General features: G+C 38.8%; 1 protein-coding gene across 1 annotated transcript in view; it reads right to left on the bottom strand.

Annotated features, from left to right (window-relative positions):
* Positions 1–26,773, bottom strand: part of pdlim4 (PDZ and LIM domain 4) — a 46,963-nt gene that overhangs the window by 4,317 nt on the left and 15,873 nt on the right. Inside the window, exons 3-5 of the mRNA XM_026183286.2 lie at positions 21,457–21,538; positions 8,200–8,465; positions 6,133–6,290 (exon numbers count right to left, since the gene is read on the bottom strand). Of these exons, the coding sequence (XP_026039071.2) occupies positions 6,133–6,290; positions 8,200–8,465; positions 21,457–21,538 (506 nt within the window). The remainder of the gene's footprint in view (positions 1–6,132; positions 6,291–8,199; positions 8,466–21,456; positions 21,539–26,773) is intronic.

The raw sequence follows: 26,773 nt of genomic DNA, 5'->3' as shown, positions 1-26,773 counted from the left end.
AGGTTCCTGAAAGGGAATGCTACATGAGTTGTCTGTAGTTTCTGTTCACCACTCAACCATTTTTCACTTTGTGTGACTCTCAAGCGCCTTTGTGAGATACACTTGGAAGAAGTGTGACTGAGATGGTTTCTTTTTCTCAGCTGTTAGCACAACAAGCACACTGTTACTAATCAATGGTTGTGTTATTATATTATTAGCAACACATATGAAATACACATAGTGTCTGTTGGATATGAAGATGTTTCTGCTGGTTTGTCCAAGTACATGCAAGTGAGGACTTCAAGCAAAACATCCAACTAATATTATTACACTTTAACACTGAAATGAACAACATTCACTGCATTAACCAAACAGGAAAGACCCAGCAACTGCCCTGAACTCCTGGTTCATGGTTGCAGGAACCAGGGGACAAGTCATGGTAAAGCTTTAATTAAAAAATAACAGTAACATTCTTGCTCTTCTTCAGCCTCGTTCTATTGAAACTGCAAAAACTGTAGTACCGATGTACACAGTAATCCTACAAGACTTACTGATAGGAACATTTGCCAGTTTTTCTATGTTTTTTTTTTTTTCCTAATATGGGCTCTGCTTGTCTGTTCTCCTTAAATCACATTCACAGAATTCCTTCTTTTCTTTCCATTTTGTGTGCCTCTTCTGTGTCTCTGGCACCTTCCCGTGATCCCTATTCAAGTGTCACATTCTGTAGTGCCTTTGCTGGGAGGAATGCATCAGTCAGCCTGGCTCGACACCAAGCAAGGAAAGTACCTCATGGAACCTCATCACATCACATCGATATGCTACAATCACACGACGCATGTGAAAGACGCAAAATGGTTTGTAAAGAGATTCATCATACTGCTTACAAACGGCTTAACAAATTTATCAAACCATCTGTTACAGAAAAAACAAAACCTGCAAATCTTTCTAAAAATACTGTTAAAAATTGTTTAAAATTACTGTTATTTATTATGCAAGTAACAAACTGAATTTGTCTTTTTATACAAAAAAAGTTATTTAAGAACAACATTTTTAACTACTAAAACTACTTTTCCTGTTCAGGAGTGCAAGTAAATACTGTAAAACAGTGAATTTTAAGAATCATGGACAATCACAATAATTATATTTTAGCATTAAAAAAAAAATATTATTTTGATCAAAGAGCATTTGCACGCTGGTGAATAAGTAAAGAAACATAATAAAATATTTTTTGTTAATCAACAATACAGTCATTTAGGGCAGCTCTGGCATAATTGGTATTGATATTAAAAAATACTGAGATTCAGAAATCTTCCATGGATGCATGCTTTGAATTGTCTTCTTTCAAGATAAAGCTTAATGCTAATTTATGTTATGATTTTTTAAAACAGATTTTAGGTTGTTTAAATGGTGGTACTGTGGTAGATGCGTGTTACTACCTTCCCATGGTTGTCATTTCTTATTAGAAGTGAATTCTAAGACAATCAGGTATTTAGTCATGCCTGACTGGAACGCATTAAAGGGGATATTTTATAGTGGGTATCTGGAGCCAGTACAATGCATCCAAGCGCAGCCGAGTAAATCAGTAGAGCACAGCCACTACATGACTTCCCTTTGCTGATGATGTGCCAGCAGAGGCCGTTCAGCCAAACAGGCCACCTATGACTACCAGTAACCACAGTGTAATTACCGTACATCTGGCACCTTCCTCAAAGTGATTTCTGTCCCTCAGTGTCAGTTAGCCTCTGACTGCTCCATAGTGTGTTTAAGAGATGATATTATCAGACCATGTTATTTCTGGGATGAATGCCTCAGTTGCCCATTAAGGCACTCTAATGGAACCATGACTTTCTAACAAACGGGAAAGCTAATGCATTTTTTGTACCACAGTCATAAATAAGTGCAAAAGGGGGCTTTTCAGCTCTTGCTTTACCTAAAAAAAAAAGAAAAAAAAGCCATTCCACACAGGCCTGCTATATTTTGCTGCCAAACACACGAATGTATCGTTTGATCGACAGTGACAAGTTGTCCATTTGCAGCACATATCTCACCCCATGTAACATTCACACTATAATCTGTGACTAATGTCAAGCAGACGCACTGTAAAACAGACAGGCACACTTGTGCCCACCATCCATGTCAAACGCAGAGTGCGAAGCTTCACAGAATTTAAGGCAGTGGGAATCAGTGTCGTTTTCGACAGCTACTGAGAGGTACTGTTTCTACAACTCTTCAAGGACATCTTGATTTGTTCCTGAAACATGTGTTGTGTTGGTTTGGTTCCATCCAAGATGTTTAAAAGGAAGGATTCTATCAAAAATAATCTGTCAAAAATAATGCCAAGAAAAATATGACGAGAAAGATCTGATGAAATGTTTTAGAAAGATTTGCTGTTTTTAATATGGGGCCACACATGCAGATGAAAAAAAAAAAAGTATAATTAAATGTAAGCCAACTGACAGAAGCATAACAAATTACAACGGGCTGTTAACACCAAATATCAATTACGTCTTTTTTCATGTCACATCACCGTGAAATCGCTTCACACTGCTAGAATCACATGTTAGACACCTAGAAACCCTCTTTTTTAGATGCATTTTGCTTCTCTTTCACCCCCATTTTGGAGAGATCCTTTAAATATCCCACATGTTAAGTAAAAGTATTAGTGGTGTAACCCAAGAGGCAATCAGAAATGTGATGAATGTTATACTTTGAAAGTAAAACAGTCCTGCTGATTGATGTGCTCTTTAGAGGTCTTTTCTGAGAAAGGACACAGCCTGAACCCATCTTGGAAATTTCTTTAAACAAACAACATTTGAGTCTGGAGTATTTTTCAGGGGTCACTGGCACTGTGTTTATTTCTTTTTCCAACTGTTAAAGAAACAAAACACTCCCCGGTCTGTGTTCCTTCAAAATTTGCCTCAAACGATCAGCAGTAAAGGTGAAAATTATAAAATTCAATCTGCAACAGTGCAGATTGAATTTTGGTTTGTGGCACAGCTTAGCATTTGAGTGTTCTTATCTTTAATTCTTCATGTTGCTGTTTTCCTTGCTTTTACCTTTTCACATTTCACATCTTTGTGTTTGTATGTTTCCTTGCTGCTAAAACAATGTCCTCTTGTGGAAAACAGGATATGTACTCAAGTGTAATGTTGTTGCAGTATTTCCTAAAACACCCCAACTTTCCTATTTAACAGTCACACCACCGCTCCATCCACATTGCAACCAAACCATGGAAGACTCTGTGGAATTCTTGGTAAACTGACACTTTTGTTTGCTTTAACTTTAAAAGCCCTTAAAAGTCAACACGACCTCTACACTGGCTTTAGCCTCCAAAAAGGAACCACCTCCAGCAATTTAAGACATTCATTCAAATGCAGTATTTTTTTTTACTTGTTTCACAATAAAAAAAAGAAATGGAAACAAGCAGCATCTGGAGAAGGATTTAATTCTCTAACACAGGTAGCTTTTGAATCAACAAAGGCACAGATAGCTTGATGAAACTTAGAGTCTCTGTTTCATCGAGGATTTAGTCTGTCAATCAACCTGTCAGTCACTCAAGCTGAAAGGCAGATGAGAGCAGACAAAAGAGGTCCCTTTAATCTCTTTAATCCATCAGTCCTAAAATCTGCATTTTCATCCAACCTCTTTCATCTGTTGTTAGCATCTTATTGCTTTAACTGCTATAAGAAGTGACAAATTATGAAAACAGTCTGGTTTGGCTCTGATCCAGGTCTCCCCACAGAAGAAGTTTACATTGTTCCCTGTGCTGTTAATTATCCTGTCAGCTCTCACATCAAAGGCTGATCCTGAGATGTAATAACCAGACAACGGAGTATTCTACAGGGAAAGAAAACCTTTAAATCATGCTACTCTAAATTATCTAAAACTCTTAAACATTATATAATGCCAGTTCAGAGACTTGATTTTTTTTAAAAACTATTTTGTGTTTTATTTGTAGTAAATATGCAGTGCATACTGCTGTCCTGATAAGTTTTACTTCGGATTTGGTGCCCTTTTGTGCTAGCCCTGGCATTAAGGTGAGATAATCTTCTTTTAAAGATTAAAAACGTCCACATTTGGAAGTTGGAGGATTGGCAAATGAATAAGTCACGAGTTTGCACGCCAGCTAAAAGAGGTTTGTGTCTCATTCAGGAGTTTTGTGTTTTGCTCATTAGCTTACTTTTTCATTCTTATTTGATTACACTTCCTGTATAAATTCAGGCACCAAAAACTACTTAGGTGGAAATGATCCTGTTTTGGTTAGAACACGGCCCTCAACATCATTTACCCTGCACATTAAAGGCAGCAGTTGTGAGTTATGTAATCTTGTGTAGTAAACATGGAGTTACATTTGATGAAAAACACAAAAAAAAACCCCCAAAAAACCCAAACAGAAGACATTTTCATGGTACAAATGAATTGAAATCTATATCCATACAGATTTTTTTCAGTTTGTTGAATAAAAATATTAACATAACAATTAAATAATACTCCATACTTACCTCAAGCAATAACTCTCTACAACCCAGCACATCTGATTAGCAGAGAATTGTTTGTTCTTTTATTTTAACGTTTCATTGCCATTTTAATTTCTGTTTTGATTTGTAGATCCTGAAAAAATACAATTATTTATTTATGTACATATATATTTACTATAACAAAAACAATAACAACACTACTACTACTACTACTAATATATTAACTGTGATAACAAATAAATTTCCCAAATCTTGGATAACTGGCGTATATCAAAAGCTGATGTAATAGTAAGTATAGTCAGTATGTAGTATATGTATTGTCAGTTTGTATACCCTCTTTGGATGGGGGACGGATATTTGAGTAAGAATTAGCATTACAAAGATTACGTACTTACTCATTAGAGCCTTTTTATAGCAGTGGAGAAGTTTATATAGTGTTTTTTGGGGTTTTTTTGGTTTGTTTTACATGCAATTAGGGTTAAAGGACTTTTTTTTTTTTTTTTAAAGATGTGTCAATGTTAGTATCTGAGGTTTAGAAAATCTTTAGTCACTGGTGACAGATCATTTTCTCTGAGGCCCATGCTATTTGTGTTTGAACATACCAACGGGCTTGCGCTGCGTTAACAGTAAACATGGAACGTGAAGAGAAGGTTTTAGTTCCAGGGATTAGCTTTTCCCTGCTGCTGTCAGCATCATATGACTCCCTTCTTAAAAGCTGGAATTCCAGGCGGTCAGAAGGCAGACGGGAAAACCATATTTCTCACTTTATTGTCCTTTGTAAAGTTGTTTTTGCAGTAAATTGCCCTACAAAAACTCCCCCTGCCAATCTGCATGCAAGCTATTTAAAACACTTAATCTTTCTCCTGCTTCCTTTGTCTTGTGTTTGTTTTGTTTTTGTTTTTTACTTTCTATCTCGCTTTCCTCCCCATGTCTTCCTATCTGTCCCCTAACCTTGCTGTCTGTGTATTTCTATAAAAGGAAAACTATGCTACTTAGACAGAGGAGTTCATAACAGTCAGTGAACGAATGCCTGTGCAAGAAGTCCCTTTAACTGGAATCACAAGACTCATCTGCATTAGAGGAAATAGTTACTCAGAAATTTCCACCGTTTACATTTATATTTGTGCAGATGTGCAGATACTTTGTGCATTATACCTGTTTGGTATGTGGCACCGACAATTATTCTGACAGCTGATATTATCATTGTTGTAAAGTATAAATATAGTGTTGTTTGTTTGGTTTCTTTATGACAGCTTGTCATAAATAGAGAAAATATACACAAACTTATAACTTAAAACAAATTTAAAACTGGCAGTTTTAAAGCTTAATTTCTTCTCTAACATAAAATTATCTACTCTTTTTCAAGCTTTTAAAAGCAATATATATGTATAGTTTTTTTGCTTTGAAGTGTTGAACAACAAGTCTAACTGAATTGCTTGGGCTATTTTTGGAAATTTAGTGGGCAAAATGGTTACTCAGCAAGATAAAATGACTTTACTTTCACAATAAAGTTAATTGGTGCAATAATGTCAACAAGAATCTTTAGCAGCAATGGGTGATCTCTCCAAATAAAGTTTAAAAGGTTCAGTGAGTGAACTCTCACATGCTTTTTTCTGCCTAATTTTTGCACACATGATAAGCAGACACACAAATATGCAAACACATGAATCCATACCTCCATCCTCAGCCTCCAGGATTCCCTGGAGGTATTTGAAGGAGCCAGACTGTTTGGGTTCTGAGACAGGTTCCTCATAGTCCTGCAGCATCTTGTAGACGTCTGACTCCATGTCAAATCCGTTACGGCTCACAGGAGACTGTATGGGAGGCTCTGGGCTGAAAGATTCAATGAAACCAATATTCAGTATAACCCATTTTAAATTCAACCGTGACAAGACATGAAACATAAATTTATTTTAGTGATCCATCAAGACTGTAGACTATACATAAAAATAGGACATCGCCACCATGACGTCACCTACTGTTTTGTTGGCTTTTGTTTTGAAGCCCTCTGCATGGTGCATTAGCATGATTTCTCTTTGAAACCAAACATAATGAGTAAGGTAAGGAATCGGATGAAAAAAAAAAAAACAAGGATACTACACACTTATAATTTATTTATAAGTTATCCAATAATGAAATTATACCCTAATAATTTTTTTTTTTTTCGGAATGCAACATCAGAAGAGAATGTACAATAAAAAAAACAAGCTGAAATAACAGATTGCTGTTTATTGAGGTGACAAATGAAGTGAGAAGTAGCATTTTTCTTGATTTTCCCCAGGCCACTACTGCTTTGGCTTAAATTTACAGATATGGAGATTCCATCTTCTAAATAAGAGGATAAAACAAAAAAACAAAAAAAAAAAACAAAAACAATAAGTATTCCCTAAAAGGACAAAGTTGTGAATCCTGGGAATACTATTTTTGTTTTTAAGCAGATGTCAAATATAGCCACTTCATATTTTTGTAATGTCAAAATGTGTTTTGGGACCAAGGGAGGAATAAAAGTTTCAGATGGCTGCAGCCATATGAGGTAAGGAGAAAGAGTAAGGAAGAACTACAGTATTTTTCTTTTCTAATTAAAACTGCATATATAGAGCGCATCGGTGCATCATTTTTTTGTATTTCTGTCTCAACGCATGAAGTCTTAATCAAAACAGCTTTGTATTATACTTCTATTCCTTATGTCATCTATCAAATTATTCCCAGTGCTTCCCTTCATTTGGAAAAGTTTAAACATTCTAACTTCTGGAAGATGACTAGGACTGCTGACAGATGTGTGCAAGTCCAGACACACTTAAATACAAGTCTGTCTCCAGATGCCCTTTCAGGAGTCTGACTGTGTGTCTGAGAGGAAAAGCCTGAGCTGTCATGAAAGTGAGAGTGATTGAGAGAAAGCGAGAGCAGACAGAATTGTGTAATACGTGTGTAAGAGAAACTGACTGACAGCAGGCAACAAAGATAGTGTTAAAACACTTGAGTGCAACTTTGTGTGCGTATGTGGGGGCTGTGTCTAGGAGTGCTCAAAAGCATCTTCACTGGGAGACTGAACATGCACATTTATTGCCCACTTGAGGGGATACAAGACAGCAAATGCCTTTTACAGTCCACAAGGCTATCTGTGCAGCTGTATCAAAAGACATCCAGTGTGTTTGTTTCTGTGTCTCTGTGTTAAGTGTCTGCACAGGGACCTGCAAGGAAACTGGTGAGGCTTTAATAATAGATAGGATGATTGTTTTTAGAAGCAGTGGAGGGAAAGGTAAAGCTATTTCCTCGTGTGATTTTCCCACAGATATGTGTGTAAAAAGGTCCATGAAAACTCATGAGGGGGATATTTTGAAATCTGATATAAACAGCTATTACATACACGTGGTTCATTGATTTCTTTTTTTTTTGTTAAGGTAAACACAACAACAAATTGGATTTCTAGCTAGCGAAGTAACCAGAAACTTGGGATAAGTGCACAAGATAAGTAAAAGAAAATGTTGTTGCATTAAAATAATAGACTTTAAACTATATTTGAAGATTTTTTTTAATACTTATTTACTTATACTTATTGGATTTTAGAACATTCAGAATAAAAACTGGTGTTGCTTCTGCATTTCTTTTAAAGAGGAGGGTAAATATTTGAAAATAACAAGCGCTACAGTAACTGTAGATTAACCTGTCAAAAGTGCAAGTAAGGTGTGGCTGGATGCTTATGATTTACAGTCCTGGAAAGCACACGGTATTGCTGTCTCACCTGTGTGTGGCACTGATGCTGAGACCTCCCATCTTGCTCGGCAGTGATCTGTCCCCATTGCTTCCATTGTGAGCATATAGTCCTGCAGGGTTGTTGTACTGAGAGTGCCCGGTTCCATTGCCATACCCATAGCTGTGTCCGTTGTTGGGTCTGGAGTGTCCGTTATTCAGGTTAGCGGGCTGAGGAACCTGAGGTGACTGGGGTTCAGCGGTATATGAAGGTTTACGGGTGTAACTGGCATATCCGCTAGTGATCGGACGAAAATTCTAAAACCAAGGAAAGAAAAGAGGAGACACGTTTACCAAACAGGAAGAGCAGATGCCAGCATCACAGGAAAACATCACAATTTTATGGTTGAAAATGTATGCAGTTACAGAGAAACTTTGATTCTTTGGTAAGTTTCCTACATTAAGGGAGAATTGCTAATGTAATAAGGAAGGAAAAAAGGATAATGAGCTTTTATAGCTCATACAACATTATGTTCTGGTTCAGGAAATGAGAATAAAAAGAGAACATGAAAGAGAAAACAAACCCGGTGGTGTCCTGACTAGAAAACCACAAGTCGTCAGAGAGAAAATGAACAGTTGTTTGCGAATGAGGCTTTGCAGCAATGAGGTTTAAATGAAAAACTTTTTCCACTTCATTTGTGTTGTTCCCTGTTTAATACCAAGGCTTATTAAGAAGGAGCTCGCATTAGATTTCCTGCAGATGTTTCTGTCAAAACAGATTAACTTGTGTATTTTAAGTACTGCTTTTTGGCTACTTCTGTGAGCTGAAGCCTTCATGGTTGATGACAGAGCTGAGATACTGCAGAAGATTAAATTATTATCTTTCTGACATGCTGCAGCAGACTTTCTAGACTCTTGCCATATAATTTCTGTGTTCAACGTGTTTGGAAGAATGTGCCGGACTAATGCAGGGCAGATGCAGAGACAATTACAATCTACAATTACACCACTGTATGCGCAGTAAGTGTGTTTATGGCTGGGTCAACGGCCTTATCATGAATTTGCACCAACACAACACTGACAACAGTGAGACACTCTGTGTTTATCAGCACGCTTCAGTGATAACACCCACTGCCAGCTTGGCTCATCCATATCAGACAGTGAACTTTACAGATAAGGTTTTATTTCAACATTTGCAATGATGTCACCACTTCTCATGGTGTTTTAGTGCTTTGAATATGAGAGCTAAATAGCAAGCTTGAATTACTAAAGACGAGGCCCACGCATACGCATGAATTTAGACTATACACATTTCAGCTAAGAATAAAATGACTTGTTTACAAGTTAAGCAATGCACCAGTAAGGGAGACAGTCAGATCATTGTTGAGTGTGAGACACTAGAAGGAGTTTGAGTGCGTGCAAGTGTATGTGTGGCTATGTCTGGCCTAGTTTAAAGGGCCTTAGCCACAGGTGGTGGAGGTTCACCGCCTCTGCAGACAGGACACCTGTCATTTCAACAGAAGGGTCCTGCTGGATGTCATCCTGTTCTCTGCCCTCGCCTGGACCACACACACACACACACACACACACACACACACACACACACACACACACACACACACACACACACACACACACACACACACACACACTTTAATTACTACTTCATAGCGCCTCTTCAACACCAACAACCCCACATCCTGGTCTTGGAAAAACACTTCGTCATTCCCTCCTGCAGTCAAGACTGATGACTTTCAAGAAATTTAAAACATCTCATCTGACTCCCCCAACAACCATGGACAATAAAGACAAATATAACTCTCACAGTAACTCTCTGGGCAAAGTGCTAGCAGATAGCCATTCATGGTAAAGTTGAGACAAGCAGACAGGAGATTCAGCACTCTTAGAAACCGAGAGCCAAACCCTCTTTGGTCAGGATGTCAGAAACACCCAGTTCTCTGCGGCTCTCTCTTCAAGCAAACGAGACAAGCCGAAGCCTGATTCTTACCACTGAGTGGAATAGCCAAACCAGATTCCAGTCGTTATCTTTAGCCCTGTTTGTACAGATGGGGGACTTCATGGGAATTTAATCAAAGTTACCCTCATTCGCCTTAGCTCAAACTAAAAGGTTCCTTCAGATCGTTGGTTGTCTGTCTATCCACAGTGGTCTAAAAAAAACTGCGAAGAGGAGGCAAACTCCACATCATTTTTGAAGTGCTCAAACCCTAACCCTAACCGTAGACCAGTCCAATCCAGTAGGTAGAGATGACTGTCAACAGACAGGCGACAGTGCAAGTAAGCATGGAGAAGAGTCCTACACTTGTGCTCTTTACCATACTTTATTACTTAAATAATGTGGCTGCTGGTAAACAGTCAACTGAAAGCAAAGGGATTTCAAAACACAAAAAAGGCTAAACTTATGGTGAGCAAACCATTTTTACGAGGTCATCTGAGGAATGACCATGATATAGATAAACCCTTGTTGACACTCAACCAATCAGAAATGTACAGTGCTGCAAGCCCCATCGTCATCCAAAAGGAATGGGGGTGCGGGGGTACAGTAACACACTTTCTCCAAAGGTTCTGTATTTCTGACAAAAATGAAGACTCCCTTGGAAAAAAAATTACTATTTGCAGTACTTACACTCAGTTCTATTTACAGTATGGCAAGAGAGAGGTCAGCTAAAAATATAGTCATAACACTGGTTTCGATGACTGCAAATATTGTTTAATGGTTTACAGTATCACACGGCTGCTCGAATCACTTCCTTCCTTCCACTTTGACAGGTTTTCTTTTTAATTTCCAATACGATGATTTACTGCCGGCTTTCTTTTTATTTCAACCCTTCGAGAACTTACTGTTCCTTAAGAACATACCAAGCGCTACGAAGGTGAAGTTCTTCAGAAGTCACTGTTGCTACATGTCTTTTTTAGCACTCATTATTCATTTCTCATATTTATTCAGGGGCTAAATCTGTAGATAAAAATCAGAACAATAACTTTCAACAAGCAAGCTCATTCATGTAGGTGATTCAGGAAATTAAAAAACAAAAAACGTAAAGGAAAATCCCTGAGAGTGTATTACGTTACATGCCCCTGCAGTAGAATGACAGTAAAGGCATTACAGTTATGACACAGATGAGATGAGATGGATAGATGGATAGATGGATATTTAACTGACTTCAGATATCAATCTTGTCACAGATAAGTAATCTGTGCAGCACAAAACAACCTCTGGCCTAAGGACAAGAAATACTCAACTGCTTTTTCACATCTGAGAACGTAACAGGTTTTGGGAAGTACGACTGCAAATTCTGATAAAGCCAACTGAGTCAAAATCGGCAAATCTAATGTTCCGAAAAAATGTGAATATGGAGTTAGCAAATATCTTTTAATTATCAGAAATTATCAACAGTCGAGTTGCATGGTGCGTGCTTCGTGCACTGCATTTTGACACAAAATAACAATACTGGAGATTAAAAGAATCACCTTCTTCAAATGGTATCAGCCCATTAAAGACCCATTGTCAGTCATCGCCACCCCTATAATTATCTTCAAATTAAGCACAGCACACCTAGTAATAGGCCAGAAGGTGTGTATAATCCATTCCAAACATTAATAAATAGGACAGATGAGATATATAATCTCTCATGCAGGTTGTGACTCTACCCTGGGGTCTCCTCCCAGTTGGGTGTGCCCAGAAAAACTCCAAAGGGAGGTGCCCAGGAGACATCTTAACAGATGCCCGAAACTCTTGACATCATGCAAATGTGTGGATGTAAAATGAGCTGGTTTTGTCCAGCTCAGTATCAAGCTAAGATGTATAATTTCCAAGAGAATACTATCTCAGTGAAAAGGGGGATCAGAAACTTAAAACCAGTCCCACATGGGTCATAACATTTCCGCGGTGAAAAGAAATGAGTAAAACCAATGCCAAAGTTCTTAAAAAGTCTTGTTTAGTTAGATTTCTTTCTTGTCAGAAGCAAGTACAGATTTACCCATTTTCACCCTAACACCCTGTATGATATGGTCTGCTTCCTTTTGTTTCAAAGGGAACTGAACCACATACTCCAGCCATTCCTTTTGTCTTTTTTTGTTCTCCTCATAACACTCTTTCCTCTCTGGTTGTGCACGTCTGTTACACAGATATTTCCTTTGGATGGATGGTAGATTTATAAGGCTGCACATCTGGGACTTGCCTTATAAAAATGCCAGTTTGGTAACATTCAGAACCTTTTAGTGCTTTCATGTTGCTCTAAAAGTATAGTGCCTTGATTTTCATTTTTATTACAAATATCAGATTTAAGCCAACTTCCCCATTACAGCGATTTATTCTTCTATTTCAAAGGTGTACTAGAGGTTTAATGGAGATTTTGCCTTAAAGTGATAGCTGCATTAATCTTCTGAATGCCTAATCACCCCAGTTCTGCTCATTCTCCATTCTTACTTTTCAAATATAGTCATAACAATTTAAAATTAATATGAGCAACTTTCTTCTTCATCTTTAGACCTCAACAACATACATTTACTGAATGAAATTTTTCTCTCTTGAGAGTAGCCACACTTTCTCCTAAGGCTTGACTACATTCCTCTTGCCTAAGAGGAAGAGAAATCACAGGAACACAGAATGCAGATAAGGAACAAATAGCAGTAACTATTTGTAAGAACCAATATCATCTATCGCTGTATGCTCATAAATTTAGGGTGCCATCTGATTTTACTGACCTGTTTTTCAGTGGTAACCAAGCATGGCTAATGCTTCAGGAAGGCTGGCCATGTAAGAGCATATGTGCCAAAAAAGTAAAGAAAGCATAAAGATAGCAGAACACTGCTGGGTTCTGCTATTTGTTACTGCTATTAAAAGTTACTGTGATTAATAAGAAACTGAATGGGAGATGATAGAGGTTTTACCTCCTGTCCCAACCATATATTAGCTAGAAAGTGGTAGACACACGAGAGGGGGATGGGTCGAGGAAGAGAAAAAGGTTGTGGGCCTTAATTGAAATCATATGTCTTTAACTGAGGGCCGAGGCCAGTCACACATGCTCAAATTCCTGATAACACACACACACACACACACACACACACACACACACACACACACACACACACACACACACACACACACACACACACACACACACACACACACACACACACACACACACACACACACACACACACACACACACACACACACACACACACACACACACACACACACACACACACACACACACACACACACACACAGGCGTACTGCTTCCCTCCTGCAAGGTTTAATCCCCCTGGACATTTAAAATTAAGCTTTTCACATGGCGCTCTGCACCACTAGTCAGACACAAACCAGCCCTTTAATGGCTCCCTTGTCCTGGTTGTGGGTGCCTCACTGGGAGGGGAGGAAGGCAAGCCCGAGAGGAGGTATCAGGGAGCAGGAGGTGAGTGGGAGAGCATGGAGAAAGATTTTAAAAGATGGTGGAATGTAAGGCTCTAATCACAAAAATGTGATTTATTATTTTATTTTTTTTACCAATTTTGTGCTATTAAATTAAACTATTGAGATAATGTCATGTCCACGTTAACTTCTGTGCAGTGCACACTGGGTTGAAATTAAATTTGTTATGAAGTAGCTATCTTTAGCATTGTAATGCATGACAGAAATATCAGCTTATTTCAAATGTGAGCATTTAGGGGAACATTACTATTTGGTTTGGAATAAGTTTATCTCGTAGAGAAAGTCAAATGATTTAAGTAAGGAAACTAACTTTGTTGCGTAACGCGCAGGCAGCTGTGAAGGCAGTAAGCTGTAAGAGACTTGTTCCATACAACAAAATGCTTTACAGAAGATATACTTGGTTTGTTTGTTTGTTTTTTAATCATTAAAATAGTTGATGTTATTTTAAAAGATGTTATTTTTGGACTTCATATGATCACATGATCAAACTAATTTAAAAAAAAGGACCAACAGGTTTATCACTGTTGATTGTTTTGCTCATTTTGGTTGCCATTTGGAGTTTAGTACTTTTCATGGCTAACTAATTACAGATCAAAGTTCATCAAATGACCTCAATATAAAAGCTACGTACTTATCCTGATATCAGTTTGAGGCCTTGAAAAAGCAGCAGAAAATTGAAAAACTAAAAATAAACACACACAGGTACGTTGCTCTATTCCCTGACAAAGTTGATACAGTTTCAATTTTCTAAATATGAATGAGCCCAGACTCCTGCAGTCTCTCTGGACCATAAGCAAAGAGGGCTTAACGACTTCACTCCCTCAATATGATGGCAGCCAAGCGGGGCAGGAAAGGCTCCATTAAGAAAACCTGGAGGCTGATTTGACATTTCTGGGGATGACTGGTTGATTAGTGAACACAAACAACCAAATAGGTGGGGTCACAGGTCTGACATCTAAAATGCCTGTAGAGCTGCTAAAATGACTTTCTCTTAATGCTTTACTGGTCTGCTGATCTGAGTTTTTCCGACAGGGGATCAAGTAAAACCTGACCCATTCAACATGCTTTGGTAACTCATGAGAATAGCTGAAATCAAGTAATAACTCCATGTTGTTAAAACACAATCAGAATGTTTATGCGGTAAATGCCAATCTACTTTGTGTTAACAAAATATATCAATCTAGTAGCTCACCATCTGTTTTACCGGAGTACAAATGTGAAGAGTTTAACATTTAAACTATATTTGGGTTTTTAAAAAGGCAAATTGTTCTTAATGCTTCTTAATTGGAGAACAGTAGCCTTGTGCCATTCATTAGAAAAAAAAAATATTCATATACTTTTGTTTTAAGAGTAAAATCAGATCCAAACCAAGAAGGAATTAGTCATACAAGGTCTCTATCTGTCAGCCACTGTTAATGTTAACTTGGAGACTTCAATTTCAGCAGCCAGCTCCTGGGCTGAGACTGGAAGCTCGAGTGACGTGTGATCCAGACCTCTCAGCTTCCGCATTGTGGAGCCTCATTCTTTCCACAGGGCCACAGCACTCAGCCACAATAGCCATCGCTATAATAATAGGCCAGTTGCCATGAATGGCATTTACATACTGCCCTGCCAAATAATACTGTTAGACGAACATTGAGTGCGAGCCATTCCCACCTACTTGAAGCTGCCACTGTGTAATTTAAGGCATGGAATTTTGAAAACCCAAAATGTCAGTAACCCATGGTATTGCATTACTCCTCCACTAAACCATTCCAACAGTAAAACTGGCAATCAAGTGCTAAAATTCAGACGTACGGTTAGATAACCATTTACAAGAGGCATTTTTTCTTTTGGAAAAGGTGATTGAATTTTTGTATGTAAATCTGTTATTATATTGCTTTTACATCAAATTTGGCTTCATTAATTATCTTACTTGCCATCAAATCAAATTGTCTTCAGTTCAGTTGGATTAAAAGTAAAGCTGGGCTTGAGCCAGACAATAAATACCTGCACTACTGAAGATACATTGGATATTGGATGGACTGTTTACTCTGAATTCAGGTGTTTTTAGTCCAATTGCCACAGGTGGACAAAATAAAGTCTCCAGCTACGCAGTCTCCCTGTACAAACACATGTGAAATATGGGTCGTTCTTAAGAGGTCGCTGATTTTAAGCGGATGCCATCATTGCAACCAGTTTGTGAAATTTCTTCTCTCCTAGATATTTCATGATCAGCTGTAAATGGTACCATTGCAAAGTGGAAGCATTTAGCAACCACAGCAACTCAGCCACGAAATGGCAGCCCACATAAAGTTACAGAGCGTGGTCGCCAAGTGCTGAGACAGATGGTGCATAAAAGTCGCCAACTCTCCGCTGACTCATAAACTGCAGGGTTCAAAATCTCCTCTGGCATTAACATCAGCACCAACACCATGCTCCAGGAGCTTCATGGTACAGGTTTCCATGGTCGAGCACCTCCTCTGGCTGCAATGTGTGGCAATATTTATTTTAGATTTATAGTGGGGGTTTTTTGTCTTTATTTAATAGTTCAGGAGTGAAGACTAGACAGGAGGCTGGACTCAAACCTAAGTGCTCAATTTTAGCCACAGGGCATATAGGTGCCTGCTCAAACAAACATTCAGAGCTAAATTGGTGCCCTGTACCTGAGTACTTTTGTACTCAATATTGTACATGAAGAAGAAATAATCAAAGTGGTTCTGGGCTATCAAGATCTGGGGCAGGAAATAATGTTAATTAGAGATTTATGGGTTTCTGACAAGAAAAAAAGATGCTATAAGACATCTTGGCTAAAGTGCTGGTAGGCTTTTGATAGTGAGGGTATAGGGTATAAAATATCTGGCACTTGGTTAGCTTTTAGAATTGAAGAAGCCTCTTGGATGAGAAGTGAAATATTGTAAAGCACTTAAGACTACCTTGACATGGAGGACTGAGATTCTTCTGGCACCCTGAAGATGAATTAAAAAGGTATTTTTTATTACTTTTTCCATGTATGGAGCTTGATTTGTATCCAGATTATTATATTAATCCTTTTGTTTTGCATGAAATTTGGAAGTTGTGCCAAATATCTGATTATAGTTCACTAACCTTCCCAGAACTGTACAGTAAAAGCTTAGGTAAAAACTGGTTGTCATAGTTACTCGTGTTATTTCTTCTGTTATGACAGTTACCTCATCACTGCTTTATCTTTCTCTCCACTCTTTATCACAATCATTTCTATTTCAGGAAGTTGTGTATGGTATCCGGTAGTTTGTAGACACTCTTGCAAAGACATGAGCACTCCCTGGAAACACTCCCCTGTCCCACTGAAACTAGTAAAAGAAACCCTCCAAAATTCCCAAAACAGTCCCATCATACAACAGTATTAAGTCATATGCTTGCTTAGCGCATATCCAAAAATACATCATTTGCACACCGACTTTTATGACAATCTCCCGTGTTCCCAAGGTGAAAGGAAACACTTCATTCCTTCCATGTGTCACTTCCTGCTCAGCAGAAAATTCCCACTGGTGGGACTGGAGTTTCCAACAAAGCCAGTTGGTCAAGGAGTTCATGAATGAAAAGGAAAATGTTCAATTTCAAAAGGCCTGAAGGATGCCATCACTGGATTTGGTGAACTTAACTGGGTTAAAGTTATAGCGCTTCTTTTGAAACATTCTTAGTTAACTGAGGCATGTGGTGATTTTTCTTTCTTTTTTTTTTTTATTACAATATGTGAGCCTAAGTGTTCTTCTTTGGTTTCATTTTTCACCCCAAAACATACTGCTTCAGCATAAAATATGCTGCAAGTTAAGTGTCATGCTGTAAGGTAGGTTTTGAATGATGGATTCACTGCTTCAAGCCTTAAGCAACACAATCTGAAACAGTGACTTTCAGCTTGCTGTCCACACTAGCTCAAGCATCACGTCACAGAAGCTGGATCTGTCAGGACAGAAAGAGTGGTATATACACTGTTTCTAAAGTATCTTGTGAACAATCAGCAATGTCACGTGGGCAAACTGAATCAGAATACAGAAAGAAGGAAACAAAGAAAGAGTGAGTTCTTTATGTGACTCTAGGGAGTGGATGTTTCCTCTTGTAAAGCACAGAAGGTTCCACCTGAGCGTGACAATAACGTGGCCCTCACTTGGAGGTTTCCAGCTGTCCGCGTTTACTTCATAAAATGAGATGCCAGAGAACATTTTTAGACTTCAGTAAGGAAGAAAAGAAGGACTGGAAAAGATGTAAAGAGAGATGGAGAGAAGAGATAAACAGAGAGAAAAAGCATGAGGAAGACAGATTTGCCGCTCTCATATTACCCTCACGCAAAGCCCTCCTGTCATTCATGTCTGTGTTTGTAGAAATTCCTGTAGCTGTTGGTTCCTCTCACTCCAACTTCGTATTTTCTTATTTTAATCATAGCAAGACCTGAGCTAATAGCCACACTGTTAAAAGGTTGCCATAGAGTTCTACCTGTGGTGCTGAAAACATGAAATTTGATCTGTCTATGAATTTAAATGTACAACAAGCCACAATCTCTGGTTAGTTTTTCAGATATACAAAATAACAGAATGTAGACACAAGGACAATATGGACCTAATGCTTTTCTAAGATATCTTAAAGCCTCAGGTGGTAGAGCAGGTCATCCACTGATCGGAAGGTTGGTGGTTCGATTCCTGGCTTCCCCTAGTCTACATGCCAAATATCCTTGGGCAAGATACTAACCCCAAATTGCTCTCCGATGCATCCATCGGAGTATGAATGTGTGTGAATGTTAGCTATGAAGCACTTAGAAAGATGTGCTGTGTGAATGGGTGAATGCACAAGTTGTGTAAAGCGCTTTGAGTGCTCAGATGAGTAGAAAAGCGCTATATAAGAACTAGAGATGGACCGATCCGATATTACGTATCGGTATCGGTCCGATACTGACCTAAATTACTGGATCGGATATCGGAGAAAAATAAAAAATGTAATCCGATCCATTAAATATCACGAAAGCACCTCGCAAAACTTGCAACACGCCGTAACTCACCTCAGAACGTTAGCAGTCGGAGCAGTATGCATCACGTGATAGAGCAGCTGTGGCATGCCGGACCTGTCGGTGGTCTGGATAGCATGTGGAGCTTCGCTAGCAACCTGGCATTTCATCTCCGACAAAGTTATCCCGAGAGAAGTAAAGCAAGTGTGTAAGTCCATCTCTGAATGTTTGTAAAGCATTCCCACGTTAAGCTTAACAAGCGACTGCCTCTCGCTCTCCGGCTGCTACTTCAATCGTGAAACTGCTTAAATGATCAGCTGATCGGCTTTTCTGTCGCGAGTCCGTCTCTCTTGTTTGTTTTTGGCCCACTTTGCACCAGAAAGAGGAAACCAGCGGCTGAACAACAGCAGAACGTTTAAGCTTGATAAGCTGTTGTTAGAATTTATTTAATATTTCTTTCTACACCAGGATCTTTTTCTACGTAGCTGACGCTGGTAACTGTGCAGGGGCGGATCTAGCAAAGTTTAGCCAGGGGGGCCGATAGGGCATTAACAGGGAAAAGGGGGCACAAAGACATACTTTTCTTTCTTATTCTCATTTAAAATGTCGAGCTTTTAATAAATAATTATCTGACACCCAAAGTTTTAATTTGATGTAAAATGAATAGAAGTCAATTACTGTATATAGTGACTATTAAGTCTAATATATACACCCTAGTAAGCTATAGTACTTTTTACTTTGGGAAGGTACCATCTGTGCAGTCTGCAATTTTGTTGAAGAAAGATGTTGAATCTATTTAATATTTCTTGAAAAATAATTGATTTCTATGCATTTTTTTTTTCACACTGCATCAAATTAAGGTTGATTACGTCGATTAAGCATCATGAGGTGGCGCGTGAGGGGTGGTTCCTTATTTTTTATTTATTTATGTTTGTTGTTGCTGGGAGTTGGAACCCTATTAGTTAGGTTGCTTAATATTTACGCTAAGTACTCTTTAAAATACCAGAATAGGGAGGATGGTGTAGGTCTAAGTTTATTAGATTGATCAGTATTGCTGAACTATGAAATATTTTTTTTGTATACAGGTATAACAGAATAGCTTTAGTGTAGTTGTTGTTTTAAACTTTAGTATGAACTTGCAGACTTGCAAAATGCAGCAAGATATTTTAAAAAACAGTTTTGTTGATTAAAAAACACTATATCGGATTCATATCGGTATCGGCAGATATCCAAATTTATGATATCGGTATCGGTATCGGACATAAAAAAGTGGTATCGTGCCATCTCTAATAAGAACCAGTCCATTTACCATATTAGGCTGTGCTTTCAAACATCAGCCAACTTTTTCTGAAGCCAGTATGACTTGCTCTGATTCAGCTGGATGACTTCTTTCCTTTGCAGTATCAAGTATTGCAGCATCATTTTTCCATGTGGGAGTTTTCTTTTTGAACTTTTGTATCCTGCATGGGAGTGCTTTGATTCAGTATGGAGTTTTTATTTGGTTAGTTTAAGGCATTAAAACTACTTGCTTGAGTTGAATATAATGGTTTGGATTAAAAGCTATGACACTTTGAGTAGGAGGGTGCGCTCCAACGTGATGTCAGGGAGGTTCTGACTAACACCATACATATAAAACCTTCTGAGTTGCCTTATCTCAGATCTTTCAAGATGGATGGAATTAAAGTGGAAAATTGTTCTTTGGTGACAAATTAAAATCAACAATTAAAATGTTAGAAAAATTAGCGTATCAGTGCAGTTCTAAAGCCTCATTCATGATAGTATGGAGGTGCATGATCACATTTGTGAAAGCACATATGGCATAGGGCAACATGCCCTGCCATTCAGGCAACATCTTCAAGGAAAGACTGCTTATTTGAGCAAGAGAATGCCAAACCAAATTCTGGGTGTATTCCAACAATGTGGCTCATTAGTAAAACAGTCTGGGCGTTTCATTGGCCCGCCTGCAGTCCAGAACGGTCACTCACCGAAAACATTTAACACATTAGGAAATGTAACTGAGAAATTATTTAATTCGGTTTTAGGTTAGACTTACCAAGCAAACCAGCCTTTTGGAAAGTCTATTTCCAATAAACTATCAAAATCCTAGATAAAGAAATTAGAATAGAACCAAAACCCAAGCTGATAAATTGCATCCGTAACTACTGGCTCTTACCCCAAAAAAACAACACTTTTTTTGTAATAAACGAGACACTCCATCATGAGGGGGCAGATAGATTTCACTTCGGCTCTTTGTATGCCTGTCCCACCCTTTTAAGCACGGATATGCTGCCACAACAAGGGCTGAGACAGATCAATCGCAACTCCATAAATACAACAACACAATACTTGACGAATGGACATCTCTCACATATCCGAAGCACAATATTCCCATTGTCTGTCTGCCTCAGTCCCACAATATCCATACTCACAGCTTATGTGCGCACACACTCACACACCTCCTGTTTCCTCCATGCTCAGAAACCTGCTAGCCTGCCAGCAATGGAAAACTTGGAAAAGATCATCTGCTAGAGTTCATCATGCCTTGAATGTCCTTTTGGCAGCTCATACATTTGGAGAACAATCAAGATACTATTTCAAAACTATTCCAGTGAACAGTGGGATGCATTATCTCATTTATAATCATGTGAATGATAGCACACATGCAATTTCAAGATTGATTGTTGTGCCTGTTTCCATGGATTCTGTCACTGAGGAGAATTGCGTCTCACACCCAGGAAACTGTACTTCAAAGTCATGATGCAGTTATAGCCATCGCTCTGGTTGGCAGCATGACAAATTCAACGAGAAACCTGACCGCATCCCACCTCATGTGAATTCAAATCTTAAGAAATGCATGTGACTTGTGCTTGGGGAAATCCACTGTAAACAGTGGTTACCTGTGAGTCGGGCTCCATGTAAGGGCTTGTCTTGCCATCTTCACTAACTGTTGGTGACCACACTCTGTCTCCCGATCCTGATCTGAAAGACAATACCCATGAGAGAGAGAAAAAAAGAGAGTCTCAGATAAATCCAATGCCATCTGACACCCAAGCTGAAGCAATGATTTCTGCTGAGAGTATGGATTTTTCTTTGCCGACATCTTTTTATTTTTCCCCCCAAGGAACCTATAAAGTATTTGTGAATGTCTGAAAATGAACCCAGAAAAATGAAAGTAGTCTGTATGCTCTAATCGTTTTAGAACTGATGTAAACTGGGAAAGATGTCAGCTTTAGGATCACGCAAAATCCCATAACTGTTACTGAATATTAGCAGTGCAAGATGCCTCTGTGCCAAAACACTCACAGTACTCAAGGTAAAGTCTGGGCATGAACATGCATGTATATGTGGATTTTTATGTATAGTTGGCAGCTTTCACATTTTTAATGGGATGAAGCTACTTTCCTCCCACTGATACCAAGATAATGTCATCATCATTATATCATAAATCCACTGTTTGAACTATCACTAGAAGAGCACATTGTATCTTGGGCTGTGGATTTGTCATAAGTAGCGATAGCTGAATTACTGGAATCTGAGGCTTACCCCTCTCATGTTTAGATTGTCAGTAATTGACTCCAGTTGCATATTCTTACATAAAAGTAAAAGGACTTACAGTCTGACAGCAATGATAAAACACATTACTTATAGCACTGCTGAATGAGCCTCTATGAAAGCACACGGTAAGCAGGGGCACAGAGCAATTTTTCTTTTTTTGAAAGACCCAAAATAAAATACCCTGGTGAAAATAAGGGCGTGTAACTTATCTTTCCAGCTGATAAACTGGTGCTATTCATTTCCAACGGCATTAGTAATGGTTCACTAGGAATGCTATTTAACTTTCAAGTTTCACATTCAACTAGAGGAAGTTTTCCGGTCACATAAAAGAATCAAGGGGAATTCTTTGGTTCATCTGGCTTTTGTTGCTATAGTGTTGGCCGTCAAGTGGGAAAACACCCGGACATGACGCTGAAGGACAGCAGTGTGTGTGTGTGTGCTTTTCTTCACTTTCCTATTCATCTGCAAAGACATAAAAACCATTAACAGAAGTAGTGCGAGTGCATGAATGCATTGTTGACCCCCACATGGGGGAGGGTTGACGTCTAAAGAGGTGAGGTCATTGGGCTGGCAGCTGGCACATCAATGTATGAGCTAAGCCAGTGCTTCAGATATGAACCATGGAGGTGTTGCTATCAAGGACGCTCTTATAAGGCGCCGAGTGTCTGCAGATGGACAAGCGCTACTGCGTAGGATGAACCCTGCACCCCCCTCCTCCGCCAATTCCTCCACGTTTCAGAAATTGAAAGCCTTCATGTATCCAGAATGTTTGGTTGCGATGGCTACCATACAAACACCCTATTGAAAGGAGTTCAGTCTGAAGTGGCCCATTTAAATTGGTATTTGGTGAAAACCAAAGACAAGGAATTTACCGAACATACATCTTAACAGTTTTGAATGCAGAGGCGTAAGTGGAAAGTATGAGAGGCAGACAGTGGTCATTATACTAGGAGGTCACTCTGAAGAGGGATGTCAAAATCATGTAACCATCTAGTTAAAAAATATGCACTGCACTTGAAACAAAACTGTGCCACAGCTGTCGTTTTGTCATCTGGAAACAATTTTGGCAATGTCAAATTCAACATAATGTATGTTATGTAATATAAAAAAAAATAGCCACACAATCTGTTGCAAACAAGTGTGATGTGATGAGGACACCCAGATTACCCAGGGCCATGAGGATCCTACATCCAAAAAACTTCTGCTAAACATTCATTAATTAGTCGATTGTCTCTCTAACTCTAACTTTCCACTTGATTGTGCGCATGCGTCTGTCTGATCCAGGCCTGGATAGTAAAATGTGTCTGGAAATATTCTTTGAAATAAACTCATCGTCACAACAGCACCATGATGTCAAAGCATAGGGGTGAATACTCCTACCTCTAATATATCAACTTCAATACAAAGGCAAAGAATTTTTAGATCCCATGGATTTATTTTCATAGGATTAGAATTTAAAAAGAAAACATGAAACCCATGAAATCCCCCTAAAAATGAAGATTTAGATGTTAGATAAAAATTCATGATAAAAAGAGATAAAAGTGAAAGAGAAAAAAAATGAAAGAAAGGCGGAAATGGAAACACACAGAAACCAGAAAAAAAAAAAAAAAAAGTCATCACAATGATTTTCCTATGATCATATTTTCCCTTGCCTGACCTCCCCCTGCCAGGTTTAATTTCCTGATTGGAGAGATCTGGATCTTGGAACAGCAGATGAGTTTACTTTGGCTGCACATGACCACAATGTTCAAAAAGGAGCATGGGGCAGACGGCTGCAAACCCTCAAATTAAGACAAGGCTGATAACTGATCATTTCAGGGTTCACTTAGAGTCTTACTCCATTATCAAAGCCATCTGAAAAAGGACAATTTTAAGTTGTTTTGGTCATCACTGGACCTGCCCGTACTTAAGTGGGGGTTGTTTCTGTAGCATTTAAGACGAGGCAATAACTGTCTAAAGTGCAGCTTTAGAGGTCTCATTGGCAGATCTCAAAGGGACACTTCAAAAAAATCTCCATCTGTGCGCCGACAAGATCAATGGAAGAGGGGGAAAGGGAGGAACAATCGTCCCTTCGACCTCTTGTGCAACACAGTCTCCCAAACTCCACTGATGTTACAGTTGTAACCACAAAAAAGGAGACCTTTGGAGAGTGTGAGAGGAATGATGAGATGAAGAAACAGGAGAAAACAGCCCTGGTAGTGGAGGGGTGTAGACAAGTTGGTTCCTTTGGAGGTTTCTTTTTGTTTTTGTCCCTGCTGGAGTCCTGTGCTTCTTTGGTCCCATGCAGCCTTGTGCATAATTCTTCATCTGTGAATCACGGGTCATTAAGTCAAAGTGAGAAGCAAGAGGCAAATTCTACACCAAAGGGACCTCACTCTCTGTCTTTTCTCTGCCTGATTTCTCTGTTTGAATTCAAATACTCTTTCTTGTTTTGGTTTTACTCTTCAGATCATGATCAGAATTACATATATATACACATCTAATTGCATCTGTAGGGCTGAGATATGCACTCATACTACATGCGTTACCCATCTTATTCCCCTAATCATAGCCTTATATGACACCATTGCATGTCTAACCACATCCAAAAGCATCAAAGCATGAGTGGAAGTCATTGATGGTGCATGTCTAGTGTGCCTGTAAGCTTTTAAAAACCCAGTAAGTGAATCCTGGACCTATTTAATCAACCATCACTCGCTACAACTCTTTTTCTGACAAGTGTATGCGAACCAAAGTATTGACAAGATTAAAAAAAAAACCCTTTGTAACTTGGCCCTGGAATTTTCTGCAGCTATGTCAATAAAAAGAAGATCAACATAATGTATTTATGATTCTCTGTATAAAGTATTTTCTCAGTAACCAGGATATTTTTCTTTCAGCTGGTGCTGCAACTTTTCTGTCACAAGTGAAACTGAATTGACCACAATTGTTGGAAGTGGAAGCCAAACCCCAGAGATGAACGAGCTGAAACTATATACACATTTGGAAATGCTGCTTTTATGTTATTTGGAAGAACTGACTTTTAAAGGTCTAAACCATCAGTGGTGCAACTTTTCTTTGCACCCGGACCCATTTCTAACACTGACAGTTCAAAATAAGTGCAACAGGCCATATATATTTCAGATGTTTTACAATAGCAAAACAAGAATTACACGTGCAGCCCAGGAATCATGACTCATTTTTCAGCACATTTAACTTGCCATCCCAGCATGACTCTTTCCGAATAGCCTGACCAATAGTGGAAAACACAAATCCCAACCACCATCATCTGTCTCCCAGGCATCTGAAGAGAAAGTGTTCTCTCCAATAAGCTCTGGCAAAAAGAGGGAAACTGCAGGGAGAAGGCGGCTCCGTGGAAGCGACAGAGAAGGAAAAACCAAAGTGAAGAAATAAAAAAAGTGGTTTAGTTGAATGGGATTTAGGTTTGGAGAGGGAGATAACAGCATGGTAACAAGAGGTCATGGACAAGGATGGTAAGACGTGGAGAGGTTAGAAGAAGAATGAGCATGATTTTCTCATGCTCATTTTTCCAGGAGAAGCTTTCTTCCACAGCTGGTTCATGTATTCGCAGATTCTATTTATGTCTGGTCAAAGCAGACATGACAAACTCCAAAATGGGCCTCATGAGTCAGCCAGGTCCTCTGACGTTACATGAACTTGGACACTGCGTGTCTGTGGAGGCGATATAAGCCATTTTTCCTCTACCCTGAGATGACACGACTCCATATGAACACAAGGAACTGAGAAAAACTTGCAAGGGTGTTTTGCCTCACAGCAGAGCGTTGACAGGCCTGCTGGAAAATGGAAAGCTGTGTGTAAGTGTTGACCTCGAATTACCTTCCTTGCTTCCTCGTCCACGTATTACCTTTTTTTAAATTCCTAATTTTCCCTCTGTTCTTTTTTCTTCTCACCACTTTGTCCACTTCATTCAATCTCAATAATCTTTCCTCCTGTTTAACTGATAGTTCTTCCAATATGATGCCAGAAATACACACAAGAGCACACATTCATTTTAGGCTACATTCCAATGCAGTGTAATTCTTTTCTTCAGTGGGTAGATGGCTCAAAACATCTCAGTAAAATATTGCAGTGATGTAATAAATGTGGACACATCCAGAATATGGGAGGTGAATGAAAGTTTCGATAAGTATGAAAATTATGTAAAACATCCGCTTGCTACAGCCTTCATGGCAATCATCTTGATGCAGCTCGACAACAGTGAGAGATTTGTCTGAGCCGGTGCTTTCCACCACCATCCAGGCAAAGTAAGGTCTGGGTTTAAATCTGCCACTTTAAAACATTAATCTTGTATGCTCGAAAGTTACACTTAACCAGTAGCCATTTTAAGGAGTCTCTTACAAGAATTCTTTAAGAATGAGAAACTAAGTAACTAGTACCATGAACCAAGTGCATATTTATGACATGAGCAGGTTTGACCAAACTGTAGTACTTGACACCCTTGGAATATACAGACAAGCAGCCACAAGTGAAACTCTTTTGAAATTAATTTTTACACATATGTTAAAATCTACATAAAATTTTGTTTTTTAAGAACACATCCTTTCTAAGAGAACAGAGCTGCAGCACCCACTTGCTGTATGAAGAGAAAATAATGTAGACTATGCCAGTAAAACCACAGTGAAGCACGGTTAAACCTGT

This window comes from Astatotilapia calliptera, chromosome 10, assembly GCF_964374335.1.
Source record: "Astatotilapia calliptera chromosome 10, fAstCal68.1, whole genome shotgun sequence".
In the NCBI taxonomy this organism is placed as follows: domain Eukaryota; kingdom Metazoa; phylum Chordata; class Actinopteri; order Cichliformes; family Cichlidae; genus Astatotilapia; species Astatotilapia calliptera.
Note: the sequence above shows the minus strand (reverse complement) of the source record. Positions and strands in the feature narration are given on the sequence as shown.